This window comes from Cricetulus griseus, chromosome 9, assembly GCF_003668045.3.
Source record: "Cricetulus griseus strain 17A/GY chromosome 9, alternate assembly CriGri-PICRH-1.0, whole genome shotgun sequence".
Lineage (NCBI taxonomy): Eukaryota > Metazoa > Chordata > Mammalia > Rodentia > Cricetidae > Cricetulus > Cricetulus griseus.
Genome location: NC_048602.1, coordinates 20,762,092 through 20,786,291, shown reverse-complemented (window position 1 = coordinate 20,786,291; position 24,200 = coordinate 20,762,092). Strand labels below are relative to the sequence as shown.

Genomic DNA, 24,200 nt, shown 5'->3' with positions numbered 1-24,200 from the left:
AGCTGTTTAGAAATTGGTCCCTAGAGGAACCAGTACAGATTTGATTGAATATGAAAATATACTTTACAGAACCCCACACTAATGGTTGAAGACATGAACATTTGCTAAGGACATTTTTTTACTCATTAGTTCTGTGAGACATGCACTCTAGTATGTAAATACAGTATTCAAACACGTGTCTTCATTAAAAACTCCTATGGTACCTTCTTAGTGGTACACCTTAGAGTGTGGAAAAGTGCAGTGTGTGTGCTGTGGGTGAATAATATCAGGCCACACTATTTTTTTTTTTTTGTTGTTTTTTCGAGATAGGGTTTCTCTGTGGCTTTGGAGGCTGACCTGGAACTATCTCTTGTAGACCTGGCTGGTCTCGACTCACAGAGATCCACCTGCCTCTGCCTCCCGAGTGCTGGGATTACAGGCATGCGCCACCACCGCCCGGCCTCAGGCCACACTATTTTTACAGTTATAAAATGCACTACAGACAAGGACAAAATTGGAAAATATGTTTTAAATAATTCTGATCATTTAAATGTATGAGAAAAAAGACTCCAATTATCTTTTTGTCCAACAAAAAGCAGCTTTTCCCTGTAGGCATGGATAAAATGGTTTGATATTGTTTGGTTTTTGCTTTGTTTCATTCAATAAATATGCTACTCTGTTTGTCTGTCTGGCTCAGAACTCACCATGTAAACCAAGCCTAGTCTTGCATGGGATTTGCCTGCCGCTGCCTCCTTAATGGTAGTGTTAAAGCAGTGTACCAATAGAGCTGACTCAAACACTCACTTTTAATTTCAAGATCTGATGACATTCAGTTTTATGGCTTTGCACTCCTCTCAGTAGGAATGGCAATGCCTAGATCTTGCTCAGCAAACTGTAGAGATTGGATGCTGCAGTATTACAGTAGTCTGGTTTCTGTGGCTAAGAATGGTTTTCTTTTGAGAATCTTCTGGCGAGAACTCTCTGTTTAGTTCTGTATCCAACATTTTTCAGTTGGATTATTTTGTATTTTGGTGTCTAGGAAGTGTCCAACAAAATTAATCGTTGGAAAATGCACATCAAAAAGACTCTGAGATATCATTTCACACCTGTCAGAATGGCTAAGATTAAAAAATGCTGAGGACCGCCTTTGTTGGAGTGGATGTGGAGCCAGGGAACACTCCTCAAGTGTTGGTGGAAACGCAAGCTTGTACAGCCACTTTGGAAATCAATATGGTGGTTTCTAAGAAAATCATTCTACCTCAAGACCCAGTGATACAACTCTTGGACATTTACCTAATGGACGCTCAATCATATCACAAGGACATTTGTTCAACAGTGTTCATAGCAACTTTATTTGTAATAGCTAGAACCTGGAAACAAGCTAGATGCCCCTCAAACAAAGAATGGATAAAGAAAATGTAGTACCTTTACACAAAGGAGTACTACTCAGTGGTAAAAAAATGACCTCATGAAATTTTCAGGCAAATGGACAGAATTACAAAAAACCATGTTGAGTAACCCAGCCAGTTATACCATATTCATTTATTGAATATGTTTCCTTTTTTTCCATGTTGTACTTTTAGCGTCTTTGTCAAAAATTAGATGTTCGTAGGTGTATGGGTTAATATTGGGGTCTTTGATTCAATTCCATTGGCCTACCTGTCTGTTTTTTATGCCAATACCAAGCTGTGTCATTACTATAGCTCTATAGTAGAGCTTGAAGTCAGTGATAGTGTTGCCTCCAGAAGATCCTTTATTGTACAGGGTTGTTTTGGCTATCCTGGGTTTTTTGTTTTTCCATATGAAGTTGAGTATTGTCTTTCAAGGTCTGTGAAGAATTGTGCTGGCATTTTGATGGGGATTGCATTGAATCTGTAGATTACTTTTGGCAAGATTGCCATTTTTACTATGTTGTTGATCCTACCTATCCAAGAGCATGGGCGATCTTTCCATTTTCTGATACATTCTTTAATTTCTTTCTTTAAAGACTTGAAGTTCTTGTCATGCAGAACTTTGTATGTCTATCTTGTTGAATTTCTCACAGAACCAACTCTTTGTCTCATTGAGTCTTTGCATACAAAAACTGTCATACAGTGTTTTGTTTGTTTGGTTAGTGGTACCCCAAGTTATTTTATGCCATTTGTGGCTATTGTGAAGGGTGATGTTTCTCTGATTTCCTTTTCAGCCTATTTGTCATCTGTATATAAGAGGGCTACTAATTTTTTTGAGTTAATCATGTATTTTGCTATATTACTGAAAGTGTTTATCAGTTGTAAGAGTTCTCTGGTAGATTTTATTGGGTCACTTATGTATACTATCATATCATCAGCTAATATTGACAGTTTGACTTCTTTTCCAATTTGTATCCCTTTGTTATCCTTTTCTTATTTTTATGGCTAGAACTTCAAGTACTACGTTGTATAGACGTGGAGAGAGTGGACAGCTTTGTCTCATTCATGACTTCAGTGGCATTTCTCTGGGTTTCTCTCCATTTAGTTTGATGTTGGCTATTGACTTGCTGTATATTGCCTCTAACATGTTTATGTTTGTTCCTTGTATCCCTCCGAGACCTTATCATGAAGGGGTGTTGAATTTTGTCTAAAGATTTTTCAGCATCTAGTGAGATAATCATGTGGTTTTTTTCTTTCAGTTTTTCTTTATATGGTGGATTACATTGACAGATTTTCATATGCTGAACCATTCTTGCATCTCTGGAATGAATCCTACTTGATCATGGTGGATGATTTTTCTGATGTGTTCTTGAATTCAGTTTGCCAGTATTTTATTGAGTATTTTTTGCATCTATGTTCATTAGGGAAATTGGTCTTTAATTCTCTTTCTTAGTTGTGTGTTTGTGTGGTTTGGGTATCAGTTTAATTGTAGCCTCATAAAAAGTTCAGAAATATTCCTTCTGTTTCTGTTGTGTGGAATAATTTGAGAAGTATTGGTATTAGCTCGTCTTTGAATTTCTGGTAGAATTCTGCACTGAATCCGTTTGGGCCTGGCCGTTTTTTGGGGGTTGGGAGACTCGATAACTGTTTCTATTTACTCATGGGATATATATATATATATATATATATATATATATATATATATATACTTAAGTTGGTTATCTGTTTTTGATTTAATTTTAATTTTCATATGTGGTACTTATCTAGAAAACTGTCCATCTACTTAAAGTTTTCCAATTTTGTGTGTTACAGGTTATTGAAATATGACCTGATGATTCTCTGGATTTCCTCAGTGTCTGTTGTTGTGTCCACCTTTTCATTTCTGGTTGTGTTAATTTGGATATGCCATCTCTGCCTTTTGGTTAGTTTGGATAAGGGTTTGTCTATCTTGTTGAATTTCTCACAGAACCAACTCTTTGTCTCATTGAGTCTTTGCATTGTTGTCTTTGATTCTGTTTTATTGATCTCAGCCCTCAATTTGACTATTAATTGCCATCTACTCCTGGGTGAGTTTGCTTCCTTTTGTTCTAGGGCTTTCAGTTGTTCTGTTAATTCATTAGTGTGAATTTTTCTCAGCTTCTTTATGTAGGCATTTAGTGCTATGAACTTTCCTCTCAGTACTGTTTTTATTATGTCCCATAAATTTGTGTATATTGTGTGGTCATTTTCATTAAATTTTAGGAAGTCTTTTCTTTCTTGATTTCTTCCTTGACCCGGTGGTTGTTCAATTGATCTTTGTCCAATTTCTATGTATTTGTGGAGTTTCTGAAATTAATGTTGCTGTCAAATTCTAACTTCTAGCTGTGGTGATCTGATAGGTTTATTCCATTTTTTTGTATTTGTTGAGGTTTGCTTTGTTACCAAGTATGTGGTCGATTTTTGAGAAGGTTCCATGAGATGCTGAAAAGAAAGTGTATTCTTTTGTGTTTGGGTGGAATGTTCTGTAGATGTCTCTTAAGCCCATTTGAGTCATAACCTCTGTTAGTTCTCTTATTTCTCTGTTAAGCTTCTGTCTGGCAGATCTGACCAGTGGTGATTAATTAATGTGTGGGGCTTGATTTGCTATTTAAGCTTTGGTAATGTTTCTTTTACAAATGCAACCAGGTAGGCAAATTGAGCAGAAGAAAAACCACTTTGACTCAGAGCTTTGGGTTACTTTGGGCGCATGCCTGAGAATCCAAGGCACTCAAAAGGCATAGTGAAGTAAGTACTGGCTTTTCTCTGGACAGGCTGCAGAAACTGTGCAGTCAACTCAGTAGCTGGAGCAAAATGCAAAAGCCCTGGGCTGTATAGCCAGCCATGAGGTGGTCACAGGGACCAACCCAAGCCCCATATTTGGTGCCATTTGGAAGTGAGGATATGATTATATCACAAGACCCATGATAAATGATAAATGGGTGCTTATTGGGGACAATTACACAGAAAAATACAAAGAATTGCCAGAGTGTTTCTCTGCTCCTCCTACCAGATCAGCTGACCCACCAGAAAAAAACACGCAAAGGGAAACCATGCCTCAAGCTCCTCTCTTCTGCTTCTGTCCCCCTTAAGTCATGCCCAAAGGGGTGTGGCTTCCATTTCATGTCCACAGGACAGATGCCTACATAGAGTAGATCTTCTGGTGAATGTTCCTCCTGCTGGAAGTGGGTCCAATGCTCAGGGGGTCACTCCTTGAGATGCAGGTGGGGCTACAGCTCACATGGATGCTCCTCCCATTGAAGGTATAGATGGGGCTGAGTTGATGTAGTAGTGGGGTATTTCCCACTGAGAAATGGCAGTGGATGCTGGCTGGGACACAGGTGATTTTTTTCCCAGAGGAACTTTTTGCAATAGTTTCTGGAAGCTACTGCTGGAAAGTGCTGCTGTTGCTTTACCCTGTGACCACTCCTCGCTCCTGGGGCTGAGGCTAGGATGTCCATCTAACACTGCTCCCAGTTCTGAGGCTCACGGCTCCCTTTGACACTGCTCTGGGCTGGGATTCAGGCCTCTCACTGAAGGATCTTATGTCAAATGCATGTACAGAGGCCCTGTCATCTCTTCTAATATCCCATCCTTCATCTGTAGATTCTTTCGAATTCTGATATCTTAAGAGCACATTGAAAAGGTGAAACCCACTGGAGAGTCTTTAATATTTTTCCTATATTTAAAAAATGTATATTGTGGGGAGCCACAGCCCCAAGATGGCACCTGGCTGGATGCCAGGGAGACCGAGCTTAGCTGTAAACAAGCCTTATTTGGAAGCGCTTAGTGGATCTGGTGTGCCTCCTCCAGCTGTGACCTATCCAGGATCGCCAGGTGGCGTGAGCTAAGTGGGTAATGAGCTTGCTTTTAAGGGCTTGCCAGGGGGCTGGGATATATAGAAGAAGGAGAGAGAGAAGTAGAAGGAGAAGCTAATGTACAAGGTTTCTGAATAAACTGCTTGAAGAAGAGTCGTGGTCGTGTCCTTCTTGCTGGTCGAGATAGACACAACGAGTGGTGGCCCTTACGGGGAACCTCCGAGGGTGAACGGCTCAGAACTTCCTGCAGTCAGGGCAGTCGACTGGTAAGTCCCAGGTAAGTTGGGACCAAGTTAAGGACCTCGGTAAAGAGGCAATAAGGTCTCCAGTGAGGAGCGATAAAGTTCCGGGAACGGACAAAGCAGAGGTAACCAAAAGTGAAAGTATGGGAACTACAACATCGCAACCAATTTTCATTGCTCTTCAAGAGCTGTTACGGTCTAAGGGATTGAAATTAAAGAAAAGTACTTTAGAGAGATTTATCCAAGAGGTTGATGTGGTAGCCCCCTGGTTTGCTGATTCCGGTAATTTAACCACCAGTTGCTGGGACAAGCTTGGAAAAGATCTAGATTTTGCCTGGGCACAGGGAACGCTGAAACCAGGGACTCGGCCTATTTGGAAAATGGTTCGCAGCTGTCTAGAGGATCAAAGATGCCGCAAGGCTGTAGAAGAGGGGCAGGAGACGTTAGAACAGCTGAAGGAAATAAACAGATGTAAGTCATGGGGCCTGTGCAGCTCGGTTTACCATTGCTGTCAGCCCTACCCAATCATGAAGAACCTGATTTGTGATGTGTGCAGGATAGTGTTAGGTTTGCTTTTACTTTACCTTCTATTCTCCATACCATTGTATGAGTGGGTGGTTTTACCCCAGGGTATGGCCAATAGCCCCACTATGTGTCAGCTTTTTGTGTGTCATGCTATTGCTCCTATTAGAGAGAAATAACCTGCTGTGAGATGTGTCCACTATATGGATGACATTCTGTTAACTAGTAAGGAGTTGAAATTGCTGCACTTAGCATATGGAGATTGCGTTGGATATCAAATCTACCCTTAATGCTCAATTGAAAGGTGGCATTATGGTTTTGAATCAACGCATTGATCTAGTACAGGAACAATTGGATACTTATGGCAATTGGCACAGTTGGGATGTGAATGGAGAATGCCTGGTTTGTGTGTAACAGCTGTTTCCTATCAGAATTATTCCTTAGCAGCAAACATGTCTAAACAACCTTCACAGTATCTTCTAGGCAACTGGTCTGGGGATTTTGACAAGCTGATGCAGCAGCTGAGACTCTCCATAGTGCACGTGAATTCCACCAGGGTAGACATCTCGGTTGCGGAGGGGCTGTCTGCATGGATCACTCAAGCCATGAATCATCTGAAAGAGTGGGCGGGAATGGGTGCCCTGGCAGGAATGCTTATCCTAGTTAGTTTCATAGCCTTATGGTGTATCTGCAGGATGAGGGTCACACAGCAGAGAAGTAATGCCATGAATGCACAAGCCTTCACAGCCCTGGAGGCAGGGCAGTCACCTCAGGCTTGGCTAACAGTACTAAAGAGCTAAGCAGTCATCCCACTCAGGCGAGAAGTACTGCACTTGAAGTCAGCGTTCCGAGCTTCATGAAGGGCATGTCTGATTGCATGTGGGTTGGTATCGTACTCCCATCTCTGAGAAAAGATACCGGACAGGTGTGGCACCAGCTCGACTGATAACTGGGCGTGGAGTCATTACAAAGTCCCTTGAATTCAGGGATCAGACCTCTACCCTTGCCTGTTGTGTTATTTTTAAAATAAAAATAAATAAAATAAAATAAAAAAGGGGGAACTGTGGGGAGCCACAGCCCCAAGATGGTGCCTGGCTGGATGCCAGAGAGGCTGAACTTAGCTGTAAACAAGCCTTATTTGGAAGCGCTTAGTGGATCTGGTGTGCCTCCTCCAGCTGTGACCTATCCAGGATCGCCAGGTGGCGTGAGCAAAGTGGGTGATGAGCTTGCTTTTAAGGGCTTGCCAGGGGGCTGGGAGATATAGAAGAAGATAGAAGAAGCTGAGGAGAAGCTGAGGTAGAAGTAGAAGGAGAAGCTAATGTACCAGGTTTCTGAATAAACTGCTTGAAGAAGAGTCGTGGTCGTGTCCTTCTTGCTGGTCGAGTTAAGCGCGACAGTATATAATTTTAGGTGTGTGTGTGTGTGTGTGTGTGTGTGTGTGTGTGTGTGTGTGTGTTAAGTGCACATGTGAGCCCAGGTACATTGAAGCCCAGAAGAGGCCATCTGATCCTTTGGCTATATTGCTCTAGGTGGTTCTGAAGCAAATTTTGAAGATGCATATTGATTAAGGTTCCCTGCAAGAACAGCCCATGATATTAAGTGCTGAGCCATCAATTCACCTTCTCTAATATTCTGTCTATCTGTTTACCAAAACATCCCTCTCATCTTCTATGTTGTACTCTTCTAATGCCTAGGAGCATCAGGATCGATCCTGTTCCCTCCCCCTTACAATGGGGAATATTGTTTTAACTCTGTCTTCAAAACAAAGCTCACCTTTTCAAAATTATCTGGTATTTTTCTCTCAGCACTCAACTGCCATCAAAGTTATTCATTCACTCAGATACTTCAAGAAATATTGCGTGTATTTTGAACAGTTTTGTGTTTTAAAGCAGAAAAGAATATTTCCACTCATCACTATAGATCAATGCCTAGGTCTTACGAAATCAGTAACTGAGTGAAAGATTATAGGAGACAATGTAGACAGCAGTAGTCCTCATGATACTTCTAGGCAACATCGTTAGATGTAAAAGTGAGAGAGAGTCAGTCTAAAAGAGATAGGTCTTGCATTGCAATTCAACATTTGATAGATATGACCTAGCTATATATTTGTCAGTTGTAGTTAGTTAAATATCAGTTGTGGGAGATGATTTTTTTCTATGGTACTTTGAAGAGAGTTTTTTTGCTGGTTTTAACAAAATTATGTAGCACTTGGGAACAAAAATGCACCCCAGCATGCCAGCACTGGAAGCCAAGATGGAGAAAATTTCCACAGCTACCATGACCTTACCCTTGGTACTATGGTACACAGGGAGGAAAGTGACCCAGACACAGCAGAACAACAGCATGCTGAATGTCAGGATCTTGGCTTCATTGAATGTGTTAGGCAAATTCCTGGACAAGAAAGCCACAGTGAAGCTCACCTGAGCCAGGCAGGCCAGGTATCCCAGGACACAGTAGAAGGCAGTGACAGAACCCTTGCTGCACACAATGATGATGTGGCCATGCTCAGAGTGGGCATCAATACTAACAGAGGGAGGAGAAACTCCCAACCAGACTGCACAGATAATAACTTGGATGAGAGTACAGATGGCAATGATGTAGTTAGGGGCCCCTGAAACCAGCAAGTATCTCATTCTTCTTCCAGGGGCTGTGACTTTGAAAGCCAGAAGCACAGTAACTGTTTTGGCCAACACAGTGGAAACAGCCACAGTGAATACAACTCCAAATGTGATTTGCTGCACCATGCATGTCGCTGTGTTTGGGTGGCCAATGAAGAGCAAGGGGCAGAGGAAACAAAAGAAGAGTGAGATGAGCAAGATGTAACTGAGCTTCCTGTTATTGGCCTTCACAATGGGAGTGTCATGGTGCTTGACAAAGACTCCAAGAACCAGAGCTGTGAATGCAGAGAAGCACAAGGCCATTAAGGCAAGAGCCATCCCCAAAGGGTCTTCATAGCTCAGAAATATCACTGCTTTGGGAATGCACTGGTTCTGCTCTGTGTTGGCAAACTGGTCCTCTGGGCACTTCACACACTGATCCACATCTGAGGGAGAGAGTAATATATCATTAGTTCACTGTCAGAATTTTTTTTTTCCGAGACAGGGTTTCTCTGTGTAGCTTTGGAGCCTATCCTGGCACTCGCTCTGGAGACCAGGCTGGCCTCGAACTCACAGAGATCCGCCTGCCTCTGCCTCCCGAGTGCTGGGATTAAAGATATGCACCAGCAACGTCAGCATTTTTATCGACAGGGCATTTCAATTCATGTACAGAATAAGCATTGCAATTCCTGCATTTTGATGTTGAGGATGTCTTTGAAGAACCTTGCTGAATAGAAATGCTTCCATTTCATAATGGATTCTGTGCCTTCTGAGGTCTTTGTCACTTTCATAGATGCTGTCCCCATAAGATATGGAGACTGTGTCTTCTACTGGTGCCAGAACTCTGATACAGTTTCTATTTCAAATTTGCTGGCCAAAACACTTTGAAGTAAATCAACTCTAAATGAAATCAGCAGGTTGTATATATTTATAGGTGCATGTATATTCATATAAAAGTAACAAAAGATCAGATGAATTTGAAAGTGGTTGGGGTTTTAAGTAGGAGGATGGAAATGAGAGATGAATAATGTCTGAGAACTGAAAAAATAAGAAATATAATAAATACAGCCTTAGTTCTACCTTCTTTTGGCAGTAACAACAGCAAACTCCCAAGTCTTGTTCAGAAGAGGCTGTAGCCTATCACTGAAAGTAGAAACCTCTGTACATACTTAGTAATAAAACACCCCTACATCTTTATTCTGCCCCATTTGGGCACAGACAACACCTTCCTCCTTCCTTAATTTCCATCTCTGTGAGACCCAGACACTGCAAATGTACTCAACGGTGAAGTAGATCTGATAAACAACACGAGAAAGATAACACAAGAGACCTTACCACGGAGCGTTAACACAGATGTTGTGTTGATTAATATTACCCTATTTATGAGTTGTGACAACCATGATAGTAAGTGTAGGAAACCATGTTTATTGCTTTGAGTCACTGGATAATTGCAGACAGTGATGGTGGGCTTCCAATATTCCAAAGGGTTTATCTAGAACAATGATTTTATTCAGTTAAGTCGTTCAGTGGTCTGGGAATTTTGTCCAACTGTGAGAGAGTGGACTACTCTCACAAAAGACCTTGATTCGGTTCATTTCAAAATGTCAGGTGTCTCACAACTGTGTGAAACTAACTACAGAGGCATGGGATGGCTCTCACAGCACTGTCCCTTGTGTGCACATAGCCACCAACCTTAAACACATTCACATACTCAAAGTAATAGTAAAGACATTTTGATAATTTTTCATAAATATTCATTATTCGTATTGGTTTTTACATTTGAAGCAGTCAATGATACTTTGTTGAATTACTTTGGAGTATATTTTGGTGAGACTGCATGGAGTTCCTAGTACTACATGACTCCTGAGGATGAGCTCAGGTCATCAGTGTTCGTGGCAAGGGATTTAACTCCTGAGTCATCTCACTCGCTATGCAAATCCCATAAGGACTTTCCTTTCATTATGTAGGATAACAGACAAAAGCAATGAAAAACTAATAACCTACCATTTGTATTTAGTCCATCCTGAATAAATAATCATTTGGCTCATATGGGCTTTATCTGTGATAACATTGTTTGAATAATTGTGGCTAATTTTGTGACATTATTACTGGGTGATTGTGTATAGAATATTGAATATATTTCCCATATCATGTGCCAGTATGTATCCTAAATTTCCTAAATTTCCAGTCAAGAAGAACCTTTGATAAGAGTTCTCTGCATATTGCAGTTCTCTGTCTCATTCTTGGACTTCCTGAAAATTGAACAAGTAATTATTTTCTCTCTTAATTAATCTTACAGAGGACTTGCATTTGATTACCAGCACCTGTGGAACCAAAAATTAAAATTAATAAAATATTAAAAACTTAGGCCCTGAAAAGGGAACTTCTAATGGTAAAGGAAACTTTAACTCCTTAAATCAGGAAAGTCATGGCGGGTGCCTGATCCCCTGCTCTGAGAGCAGGGGAGGTAACTGTCCACCACTCCAGTTAACATTCCTTTGCTAATTGCTGTCAGTTATCTCCAGCCCAGGGGATAACTGACAGACCCTGTGACCCTGTCACCCTGCAAGCTCATGCCCTGCCTTATCTCACTCAAATGTATCTCACTTAAAATATAGAGCTACTGCTTTACTCAGTATGACCTGAAATAACCATGGAAACTCTGAAATTTGTGGCCTTTAACCTTATGGTCTGTCCCTATAAAAGCTTCTATTTTTGGATGGTTGACATCTCCTTTGCACACCATGCAGTGAGATCCTAGCTGGCCAACTTGAAATAATGATAATGATAATAATAATAATAATAATAATAATAATAATAATAATAATAATTAATAAAAACCTTTTGCTTTTGCATCAGAGTGTCAATTCCTTGGATTAGTCTCAGGGTTCTGTGAACCTGGCAGAGCCTGGGCATAAAACACCCCCATTACACAGTAAAGCAGATCCATTGCCCTATTCTGTTCTCTGCGGGTGCCTATGAATACTCGGTTTGCATTAACTTATGTAGGCACACATATATGCAAAAACATTAAAACTTTTTGGAAAGATTCAAGAGCAAAGTCTAATCTACATGTAATTTCAGAGGCGATTAATCACCAGGAAAGACCTGGTGATTTTTACACTGCCGTCTCTCACACTGCAGATTGATAATTATAACTGTGTCTTTGAGAAAATGCCACCTGCCATGAATTTACAATGATTCAAGATGTGAGTCACAGCAAGAGGAGTTTTGTAGAGGTCTTTCAGTGAACTTGTAATGGTGGCCATGCCCAAGGGGGTGTGGCCGAAGGAAGCAGAAAGAGGGAAGCCTGAAGCATGGCTTCCCTTTGCCCTTTGTGTTTCCGGTGGGTCAGCCGATCTTGTAGACAGAGCAGAGAAGCACTCCTGAGGTTCTTTGTACTTTTATGTGAAATCGTTCCCCAATAAGCACACACTTATCATTTATCTTGGGTCTAGTGAAATGATTACATCCCTGCCTTCAGAGTTTTATAAAGGGACTTAGTGATCATATTCTTATAAAGCCTAACGTAGGAAAATGATTTATTATGTTTGTGCAGTTCCCATTTAGTCCCCTTCAGCATCCCAGCATGGAGGGTTGGAGGAATGATCAAAGTGAAGGAATTATATCGGCCTCAAATACTCACTTGTCTCATTAGAGATTTCATTTTCCGGGCAGGGGCTGCATTTAAAACAACAGACTGCCATTCCCTCCTGCCAGAATTTTCTGAAGCCAGGACCACAATCAGCACTGCACACAGAGGGTGGCATCTGATGATAATTAGACACACAATGATATTAGAAGTATTTTCACCTCTTTTCACACTTACATAGCATGATTAGATACTACTAAGGTGATTTCATATACATCAACTGCTTGACCATATTACAAAAGTACAGTTTAAAAAAGGCATAGAGATGCTAAATAAAAATTCACTTTTTCAGACTAGTTTGTCACCCTATCTGTGAAGCAATTTATTAATTGTTAATGGGCTGTGTTGTCCCTAATCACAGCTGTATGACCAAAGCAAGCAGAACAATCCAATTAGGTCTACACTTTAGCTGCAGTCTCCAAATTCCTGCCTGGCCTTCCATTGAGTATAACCCCTGTAATGTGGGAAAATACCAATACGGAGCCAGGTAGAAATACCAATACGGATACCAATACGGAGCCAGGGTATTTAATAGGGAAAAGCCTTACTTACAGAGTGACCTAGCCAGCTGGTAGGGGAGCAGTCTGTACAGCAAGGCAAAAGTGAAACCGGAACCAGACACCAGCCACCTGACCAACTCTCACTCTACATCACTCTGACCACGCCCTCTCAGGTGTGGTCAGGCACACCTGTAGCCAGCCCCTAAGCAGGTGTGGCTACAGCATTCCCTACACCCCTGAGCCACATTGATGTTTCGCCTCAGTTTACTTATGGTCAGTGTTTGATCACAGCAACAGAATAGCAAACTAGGAAGAATGAGCACCTGAACCAAGGGAAATATCTCCTAAAATCTCAGACAACAAACATTAACTCCAATAGCACTGCAAAGCATGACAGACAGAGTGTGAAGAGCAAGGAGATGAACAGGCAGAGCCCGGTGTATTTTGTGACGAGGAAGTGATGAATTGATATGGATCAAGCAGGAAGGCAGAGTGCTCCCCAATGTGGAAAGTCCTATAAAGACTACCAGTACAGGGGAAACCTGAATAAATGTTAGATTGTTTAAAGTTAATTGAATGATTTCTTAATTTAAAAATGTATGGATCATCTTTGTATTACCATGGATCTGGTGGTGGGCCTCTAGTTGTTGCTTTAGAAGCTTCCTGATTCTTGCTTGCTCATTTGCATCTTTTGTTTGTGTTAAGGCCTATGTCAAATGAATAGCATCTCCAAGGCACAGAATCATCTCATGCCCCCCCCCCAAATATTGAGAACTACAATGCTTCATTTTCTGTTGTTTTTGTTGAAACAGGGTTTCAGTGTGTTTCTTTGATTTACCTATCACCCCATGTAGACCACACCATATTTCTTTCCTTCATTTTTGTATGTCTCTTCATTTCTTTAACTTTGATAATATTTAAAGGATGATTAAGAAGAAGAGTGGAGACAATGCATGACATTGTCCATTTTCTGCTCATTTCAGTTAAGTTAGGGGATTCATATGGGTCTCTGTCTTACTTGAACTCACCATATAGGCCAGGATACCTACAAAAACAAACAGTTTCCATCCTTACAAGAGCCTACCTTTTCAACATCTGTGTCCAAGATTCAGCATACAGGAGGAAATCACTGTACTGTAATCAGTATGGTCCCAAAAGAGTTTTGCTCACTTTAATGGAAATAATATTAAATCATTTTACTACTGGTTCATATTCATATTTAAAACCAGCAAAAGGTTCGGGTAAGAGAAAAATTGGAAATCCTCAAAAGTTTAATAAATTGTCACATCAAAATGGCAAAAGGAAGAATCATAAATCAGTAGGCTAGATATTGGTTCATAATATGACAATTTATCACAGTAAGTTACAAGGAAGCACAAATGGTCCCACTTGACAGTGTTACTGCTGTGTAATGGAAATCAGTACAAGTTGGTCAGACCCACCTGTCTATTTCCTGTGGCCCATTCTATCATGTCTTCAGATACATGGAGCTGTTGACCATGTGGAAAATATGGGCTATACTTTCCTATCTTCACCTTAAATCTAATGCCATGTGGGGAATTCCAAATCTGGAAAACATCATACTCTTCTTGATGTTCTTCTTTTTGGTTCATATTCACTCTGTCCCCAACAGGATTCGTGAATTGGGTCTTCTTCAGAAATGAGTTCAGCTGAAAGACAGGTAGCATTCTGTAGTGTGCGTGCCCTCCCTTGAAATATAAAAACTTTCTGATTTTTTCTTAAATGCAACATTATTGAAGGGGAGAAATATCACTGAAAGTAAATGGATAAATAAGATTATCATAATGTTCCTAGAATTTTATTTCCCTCAGATGAGACTGCCAAACACAGACACATACATGCAGACACCAAAGAGAGGTATGCAATACATTCACAAACACAAGAGACAGAGACTCAACATACATCCAAAGATTTACACAAAATACAGCCCCTAACTTATTTGCACACACACACACACACACACACACACACACACACACACACACACCTCTAATACTTATGCATATGCAGGAAAACAGACAAGCATATTCATCCAAACATACATACAGAAACACAGGAAACGCATACACAAGAACACACTTGTACATAATGCATACAGGGAAAAGCACACAGATGCAAACACCAAGAGAGAAACATTGAAAAAAGAGAAAAAAATTGTGCCCAAATCAAAAGACCCTGGGGATCCTGTCTTAGAGATCAAGCCCATCCAGAGACTGCTAGCATCCTAGTCCCTTTCTCCAGCCTAAGGACTAGTTAGGCAGGGCTCTTTTTCTGTCCCACCTTCTGCTGCCCTGCTCGGAGCCATTTGAGGCCTGGGGACTGCTCATTGGAGATCTCATCCCAGAGGTCCAGTCTACACAGAGACTGCTAAGGCCCCGGTACTAATCCCTCCTCCACTCACAGGAAGAGGAGAGCTGCCAGAGTATTGGACCTGCTTCCACCCACTGGAAGGGTACCCACCAGGAGAGGAAGATACTCATCCATCTTGCATCCACTAGAACAGGGGATGGGAAGAAGACAATATAAAAACATATTCAACAACAGAAAAGCCAATATGACACCACCAAGGTCTAGGGAACCTACACCAGAAAGACCTGAACATCCTAACATAGATGAAGCAGAAGAGAATGACCTTAAAAACAACTTCATGAAAATGATAGAGGCCCTCAAAGAGGATATGAGAAAATCCCTTAAAGAAATGGAAGAAAAAAAAAACAAAAAATACAAGAAATCAACAAATCTCTTAAAGAAAGCCAAGAAAATACAATCAAACATATGAAGGAAACAATTCAAACAGATCAAGACCTGAAAACTGAAATAGAAACAATAAAGAAAACACAAACTGAGGGAATGCTGGAAAGAGAACAGCTGAGTAAAGAATCAGGAACTACTCAGTGTGGCTGGACAAGGACTTTGGGTGTCAGAAGCGATTCTATTCCTGGGGCCAAATTGCATGGGAAGGTTGTGCTCCAGGGCCACATGCAAGTGGCCAAAGTCCTACCTCACAGGCAGTGTGGGCAGAGGTGGTATGTAGGGTGCTGGCACGGGACCTATGTTGATGGAGAAGTTGTTGAACCCAGGCCACACAGGTGGCAGGGGAAAGGTGGGAGCACCATGACAAAGGGTGGCATCTGTGGGTGCAGGTTCTTTGGGACAGGCCATGGCAGTCCTCCCATGTGCTGTTCTTTCTTGGCTGTCTTCTCCAGTGGAAGGCCTAAGATTTGAGTTGTTCTCTCCATTCTTCCTTCTCTGTTCCTCTTCAGCCTCCTTTTAGGTTTTTTCAATCAGCTTTTCATCATCTTCATTGGGGTCTCTCCAGAGGGAGCACCTGGAACATTCCTGGCAAGAGGCTCCTGGAAAGTGAGGATTCTGGCAGAAATGGTCACAGCCGTTGATAGAAACTTGACAGACATAGCACATCTGAGCACCATAGCAGCAAGACATGTAGTTGCATCCTTCAAATTTGATGAGGCCAGTCCCACACTGGTGGCATTTTCTAATGTGAGCAGCAGTCATTTTTTTTCTTGATTGGATGTCCGGTACTTGATGTCATCTTTTTCGGCCACCTCTTCACAGGTGAGGCCGTTATGCTCTTTCCAGAGTCCCTGACACTTCCTACAGGTCTCCTTCTGGCAGCCAGGATTAGGGCAGCTGAACCTCTTCACATCCCTGTCCAACAGAGCAGGGAAGCTACAGGAAGGGCACCTGACGAGCTTATCACCACAGGCTGCAGTGACTTCTTCAGCTTTCTGTTCATAGTATTTGCACAGAATGGTCTGGGGGATCACCTTCTCCAGTTCACTGGTTGGGAAGGAACATGTGCAACTGCCCTCCATGCAGCAGAGTTCTGACTTTCCTTACCCGAACACTGCCTCTCCCTGGTGGCACTGAAAGATGTTCAATTGAATGACCTCCTCTTTGTTGTTCCCCTCTGCCATTTTCAAATTCGCTGGTGATTGGCAGGAATTCCTGTCTTCACCAGATTGCTGCTGCTGTTTGAAACTGACCTCCATGCTTTAAAGTTAGAATTCAACAACAAAACAAATTTCAGAAACCCTATAAACTCACTTCCTGAGCCTCCCCCTGGACAAGAGTGGACCTGCCCAGACCGGAAGGCCCAACCTGAGTCTGGACGTACCTCACTTTTGGTTTCCCCTCTGCTCTCTGCCCTCTGCCCTCTGCCTGCTGCCTGAGAGAGGGAGAGATCCCACCTGCACCCACTAGAAGAAGATGGGAAGACGACAGAATAAGAACACACTCAAAAGCATAAAGACCAATATGACACCACCAGAATCTAGGGACACATCTCAACTTCAAAGACAGACTGTACCTCAGAGTAAAGGGTTGGGAAAAGATTTTCCAATTAGATGGGCCCAAGAAACAAGCTGGTAGCTACCTTAATATCTAACAAATTAGACTTCAAACTAAAATCAATCAAAAGAGAAGAAGAAGGACATTTTGTACTCATCACAGGAAAAGTCCATCGAGATGAAGTCTCAATCCTGAACACTTATGCCCCAAATACAAAGGCACCCAAATTTGTAAAAGAAACATTACTAAAGCGCAAATCACACATAAAACCTCACACACTGATAGGTAGGATTTTAGTTGGGGGGTGGTAGAGGAGGAAGGGAGGGAGAAGGGAACTGGGATCATCATGTAATTCAATCTTGTTTGTAACTCAAATATATAAAAATAAAAAAATACTTAAACAAAAGAACAAACAGAAGTTATGACTTAATTGGGTTTAACAGATATCTATAGAACATTCCATCACAAACACAAAGTATACCTTCTTCTCAGCACCACATAGAACCTTCTCTAAAATTGACCACATACTTGGTAAGGTAGCAAACCTACACAGATACAAAAAAATCGGAATAACCACCTGTATCTTATCAGACCACCATACTTAAAAGTTAGAATTCAACAACAACACAAATTGCAGAAACCCTACAAACTCATGGAAATTGAATAGTGCTTAATTGTACCATTATTGGGTCAAGGAAGAAATAAAAAAAAAGAAGTGAAAGACTTCCTAGAATTTAATGAGAATGAAGACACAACATGCCCAAACCTATGGGACACTTTGAAAGCAGTTCTAAGAGGAACGTTTATAACACAAGTGCCCACATGAAGAAACTGGAGAATAGTAACACTAGAAAATTAAGAGCAAAACTGAAAGCTCTAGAAAAAGGAAGCAAACTCTCCCCAAAGGGGTAGACACCAGGAAATAATCAAACCGAGGGCTGAAATCAATAAAGTAGAAACTAGGAAAACACTACAATGACTCAATGAAACAAAGAGCTGGTTCTTTGAGAAAGTCAACAAAATAGACAAACCTTTATCCAAATTAACCAAAAGGCAGAGAGAGAGAGAGCATGCTAATTAAAAGAATCAGAAACAAAAAGGGGGACATAACAACGGACACTGAGGAAATCCAGAGAATCATCAGGTCATACTTTGAAAACCTATACTTCACAAAATTAAAAAAAATCTAAAGAAAATGAACAATTTTCCGAATAGATACCCCTTACTAAAATTAAATCAAGACCAGATAAGCAATTTAATTAGATCTATAATACATGATGAAATAGAAGCAGTCATCAAAGGTATCCCAACCAAAAATATCCCAAGGCCAGAATGCTTCACTGCAGAATTCTATCATAAATTCAAGAACAGTTAACACCAATTCTCCTCAAAGTATTCCACACAACAGAAGCAGAAGGGTCATTGGCAAACTCTTTCTACAAGTCTTCATACCTTGCTACCCAAGCCACAAGAAGGCACAACTAAGATAGAGAACTACAGACCAATATCCCTCATGAAAATTGATGCAAAAATACTCAATAAAATACTGGCAAATTGAATCCAAGAACACATCAGAGAAATCATCTACCATGATCAAGTAGGCTTCATCCCAGGGATGCAAGGATGGTTCAACATATGAAAATCCAACAATGTAATCCACCATATAAACAAACTGAAAAAGAAAAACCACACAATTATGAGACTAGATGCTGAAAAATCCTTCAACAAAATCTAACACCCCTTCATGATAAAGATCTTCAAGAGATCAGGGATAACAGGAACAAAATGAAACATAATAAAAGCAACATACAGCAAACCAACAGCCACTATCAAACTAAATGGATAGAAACTCAATGAGATTCCTCTAAAATCAGGAACAAAATAAGGCTGTCTACTCTCTCCATACCACTTCAGTATTGTACTTGAAGTTCTAGCTGAACAATAAGACAACAAAAAAAATCAAGGGGATACAAATTGGAAAAGAAGTGAAACTTTCACTATTTGTAAATGATATGATAGTTTAAGTGATCCAAAAAACTCTACCAGGGAACTCCTACAGCTGATAAACAACTTCTGCAAAGTGGCAGGATACAAGATTACCTCAAAAAATCAGTAGCCCTAATATAGACAGAAGATAAATGGACTGAGAAAGAAATAGAGACGCATCACACTGTACAATAGCTTCAAACAACATAAACTACCTTGTGGTAATGCTAATCAAATAATTGAAAGACCTGTATAGCAAGAACTTTGAGTCTTTAAAGAAATAAGTTAAAGATACCAGAAAATGGAAAGATCTCCCATGCTCTTAGATAGGTAGGATCAACAAAGTAAAAATGGCAATCTTGGCAAAAGCAATCAACAGATTCATTGCAATCCCCATCAAAATCCCAGCACAATTCTTCACAGACCTTGAAAGAAGAATTATCAACTTTATATGGATAAACAAAAGGCCCAGGATAGCCAAAACATCCCTGTACAATAAAGAAACTTCTGGAGTCATCACCATCCCTCACTTCAAGCTCTATTATAGAGCTATAATCCTGAAAAGAGCTTAGTATTGGCACAAAAATAGATGGGTAGACAACTGGATTCAATTTGAAAACCCTAATATGGACCCACATTCCTACAAACATCTGATTTTTGACAAAGAAGCTAAAATTATGCAATGGAAAAAAGAAAGCCTCTTCAACAAATGGTCATGGAATAACTGGATGCTGGTACATAGAAGACTGCAGACAGATCTATATCTATCGCCATGAACAAAACTTAAGTCTAAATGGATAACAAGACCTCAACATAAATCTGGCCATACTGAACCTCTTAGAAGAGAAAGTAGGTGGTACCCTTGAAGGAATTCGTAAATGAGAATTTTCCTGAACATAACACCAGTAGCACAGCCACTGAGATCTGCAATTAATAAATGAGACCTCCTGAAACTGAGAAGCTTCTATAAGGCAAAGGACACTGTCAGTTATACAAAACGGCAGCCCACAGAATGGGAAAACATATTTACCAAACCCACATCTGACAGAGTGTTGATCTACAAAATTTACAAAGAACTCAGTAAGCTAGTCTACAGAACACCAAATAATTCAATTAAAAAGTGGGGTACAGATTTAAATAGAGAACTCTCAATAGAGGAATCTAAAATGGCTGAAAGACATAAGAAAGTGCTCAATATACTTAGCCATCAGGGGAATGCCAATCAAAACACTCTGAGATACCATCTTACTCCCGTCAGAATGGCTAAAATCAGAACTACCAATGACAGTTTATGCTGGAGAGGTTGTGGAGAAAGGGGAACACTCCTCTGCTGGTGGGAGTGCCAACTTGTACAGTCACTTTGGAAATCAATATGGCGGGTCCTCAGGAAAATGGGAATCAGTCTACCACAAGATCCAGCAACTCCACTCTTAGGCATATACCCAAAAGAAGCACATTCATACAACAAGGACTTCTGTTCAACTTGTTCATAGCAGCATTATTTGTAATAGCCAGAACCTGGAAGCAGCCTAGATGTCCCTCAACTGAATAATGGATGGAGTAAAAGTGGTCCATTTACACAATGGAGTACTACTCAGTGGAAAAAACAATGGAATCTTGACATTTGGAGGCAAATGGATGAAACTAGAAGAAACCATCCTGAGTGAGGTAACCCAGTCACAAAAAGAGAAACATGGTATGTACTTAATCATACATGGATGGTAGACATAGAATAAAGGAGTACCAGACTACAATCCATACCCCCAGAGAAGCTAGGATAGGAGAAGAAACCTAAGAGGAACATACGTATTCCCCCTGAAAGGGGAAAGAGACTAGATCTCCTGAGGGAATTGGGAGCATGGGGGAGGGTAGAGGGAGTTAGGAGAAAGAGAAGGAGAGAAGAAGAGGGGAAGGGAGGACATGAGAGATGATGAAGATTGAGTCAGGGGAAGAATAGATGAGAGCAAGATATGATAATAGAGGGAGCCATTATAGGTTTAAAGAGAAATTTGGCAGTATGGAAATGTCCAGAGATCTAAAAGGTTGGCCCCAACTAGCAATCTAAGCAGTATTCAAGAGGCTACCTCAAATTCCCTTCTCTGATAATGAGGTTGATGACTACCTTATATACCATCCTACAGCCTTCATTCAGTAGCTGATGGAAGCAGAAGCAGATACTCACAGCTAAACACAGAGCTGAACACCTGAAATCCATTTGCAGAGAGGGAGGAATGATGAGCAAATGGATCAAGACCAGGCTGGAGAAACCCAGCAAAACAGTGAATTTAACAAGGGGAAGCTAATGGACCCCATATTGAAGCTGGGAAATAAGCATAGGACTGTCCCAGAACCCCTGAACATGGATGTCAGTTTGAAGGTCTGATTAATCTATGGAGCATTTAGTAGTGTATCGGTATTTATCCCTTGTACGTGAATGGCTTTTGGGAGCCAACTCCACATAGAGGGATACTCTCTCAGCCTAGACACATGGGGGAGGTATAGGTCCTGCTTCAAATGATATGACAGAGTTTGAAGATCCCCCATGAGTGCCTCACCCTCTCTGGGGAGCAGAAAGAGGTTGGCATAGGGGGTTGGCGTGTAGTAGGGGAGGAGGGGAGGGAGAGGGAACTGGGACTGACATGTAAATCAAGCTTGTTTCTAATTTAAATAAAAAATAAAAATTGTGCCCACATCAAAAGACAGACAGGCAGACACAGACACAATATAGATATACATATGTATAAGCACATAGACAGAAACAAGCAGACATCTTAACTGCCAAATGCACAAAGGAAGATACATACAGGAAAAAAAAAGACTCATCCAGAAAGACACAGATAAACTTAATATCAATTCCACAGGAAGACAGTCACTCATAAAAACATACGTATTAACATGTAAACACACACAGATGACCAGAAAAGCACAAACATGCACACATCAAGATTGAAAAACATAAGTTTATGCATAACATGCATACATAGGATAATTTGAAATAGAAAGTATATCAGAGGTCTGCTCACAGTAGGAGACACAGACTCCATATTTCATGGGGACAGCACTCATAAACGTAGCAAAGACCTCAGGAAGCACTGAATCCATGGTATCTGGGATTTTAAAAATACTCAGAAAAATTGAGGATAAAGAATAGCATCTCTCCAAAAATACTCAAAATACTGGCAAATTGAATCCAAGAACACATCAGAGAAATCATCCACCATGATCAAGTAGCTTCATCCCAGGGATGCAAGATGGTTCAACATACGAAAATCCATCCATTTAATCCACCATATAAACAGACTGAGGGAAAAAAAACACATGATCATCTCTCTAGATGCTGAAAAAGCCTTGAGAAAATTCAACACCCCTTCATGATAAAGGTCTTGGAGAGATCAGGGATAATAGGAACATACCTTAACATAATAAAAGTAATATACAGCAAGCCTACAGTCAACATCAAATTAAATGGAGAGAAACTCAATGCAATTCCTCTAAAATCAGGGACAATACAAGGCTGTCCACTCTCTCCATTTCTCTTCAGTATTGACCTGGAAGTTCTAGCTAGAGCAATAAGACAAGAAAAGGAGATCAAGGGGATACAAATAAGAAAGGAAGAAATCAAACTTTCACTATTTGCAGATGATATGATAGCCTACATAAGTGACCTGAAAAACTCTACCAGGGAACTCCTACAGATGATAAACACCTTCAGCAAAGTGGCAGGATACAAGATTAACTAAAAAACATCTGTAGCCCTCCTATTTATTGATGAGACATTGGTTGAGAAAGAAATCAGAGAAACATCACCCTTTACAATTGACACAAGCAATGTAAAATACCTTGGGGTAACACTAACCAAAAAAAAGTGGAAGACCTGTACCATTAGAATTTTGACTCTCTAAAGAAAGAAATTAAAGAAGATACCAGAAAATGGAAAGATCTCCCATGCTCTTGGATATGTAGGATCAACAAAGTAAAAATGGCAATCTTGGCAAAAGCAATGTACAGATTCAATGCAATCTCCATCAAAATCCCAACGCAATTCTTCACTGACCTGAAAGAACAATTCTCAACTTTATATGGAAAAGCAAAAGACCCAGGATAGCCAAAACAACCCTGTACAATAAAGGAACTTCAGGAGGCATCACCATCCTGACCTCAAACTCTATTACAAAGCTATAATATAGTCCTGAAAACATCTTGGTGTTGGCCCAAAAAAGGACAGGTAGAACAATGGAATAGAGTTGAAAACCCCAATATTAACCCACACACATACGAATACTTGATTTCTGACAAAGAAATAAATTTATACGATGGAATAAAGAAAGCATCTTTAACAAATGGTGCTGGCATAACTGGATGCAGGCATGTAGATGACTGCAGATAGATCCATATCTATTGCCATGCACAAAACTTAAGTCCAAATGGATCAAAGGTCTCAACATAAATCCAGCTACACTGAACCTATTAGAAGACAAAGTGGGAAATACCCTTGAATGAATTGATACAGGAGACCGCTTCCTGAACATTACACCAGTAGCACAGACACTGAAATAAACAATTGATAGATGGGAGCTTCTGAAACTGAGAAGCTTCTGTAAGGCCAAGGACACAGTAAGACAAAACGGCAGCCCACATACTGGGAAAAGATATTCACCAACCCCACATCTGACAGACGGCTGATCTCCAAAATATACAAAGAACTCAAGAAGCTAGTCTCCAAAACACCAAACAATCCAATTAAAAAGTGGGGGCACAGAACTAAATAGACAATTCTCAATAGAGGACTCTAAAATGGCTGAAAAGCACATAAGAAAGTGTTTAACATCCTTAGCCATCAGGGAAATACAAATCAAAACAAATATGAGATGCCAGCTTACTCCTATTAGAATGGCTAAAATAAAAAACACCAATGACAGTTTATGCTGGAGAGGATGTGGAGAAAGGGGAACACTTCTCCACTGCTGGTGGGAGTGCAAACTTGTACAGCCACTTTAGAAAACAGTATGGTGACTCCTCAGGAAAATGGGAATCAATCTACCACAAGATCCAGCAATTCCACTCTTAGGCATATACCCAAAAGAAGCACATTCATACAACAAGGACATCTGTTGAATGATGTTCATAGCAGCACTACTTGTAATAGCCAGAACCTGGAAGCAGCCT

The 24,200-nt window shown here is 40.6% G+C and overlaps 1 protein-coding gene across 1 annotated transcript in view; it reads right to left on the bottom strand.

Annotated features, from left to right (window-relative positions):
- Positions 1–8,090: 8,090 nt before the first annotated feature.
- LOC113837920 (vomeronasal type-2 receptor 116-like) overlaps positions 8,091–24,200 on the bottom strand; it is a 60,561-nt gene continuing 44,451 nt past the window's right edge. Inside the window, exons 5-9 of the mRNA XM_035449148.1 lie at positions 16,281–16,538; positions 15,198–15,231; positions 14,159–14,386; positions 12,211–12,334; positions 8,091–9,010 (exon numbers count right to left, since the gene is read on the bottom strand). Of these exons, the coding sequence (XP_035305039.1) occupies positions 8,091–9,010; positions 12,211–12,334; positions 14,159–14,386; positions 15,198–15,231; positions 16,281–16,538 (1,564 nt within the window). The remainder of the gene's footprint in view (positions 9,011–12,210; positions 12,335–14,158; positions 14,387–15,197; positions 15,232–16,280; positions 16,539–24,200) is intronic.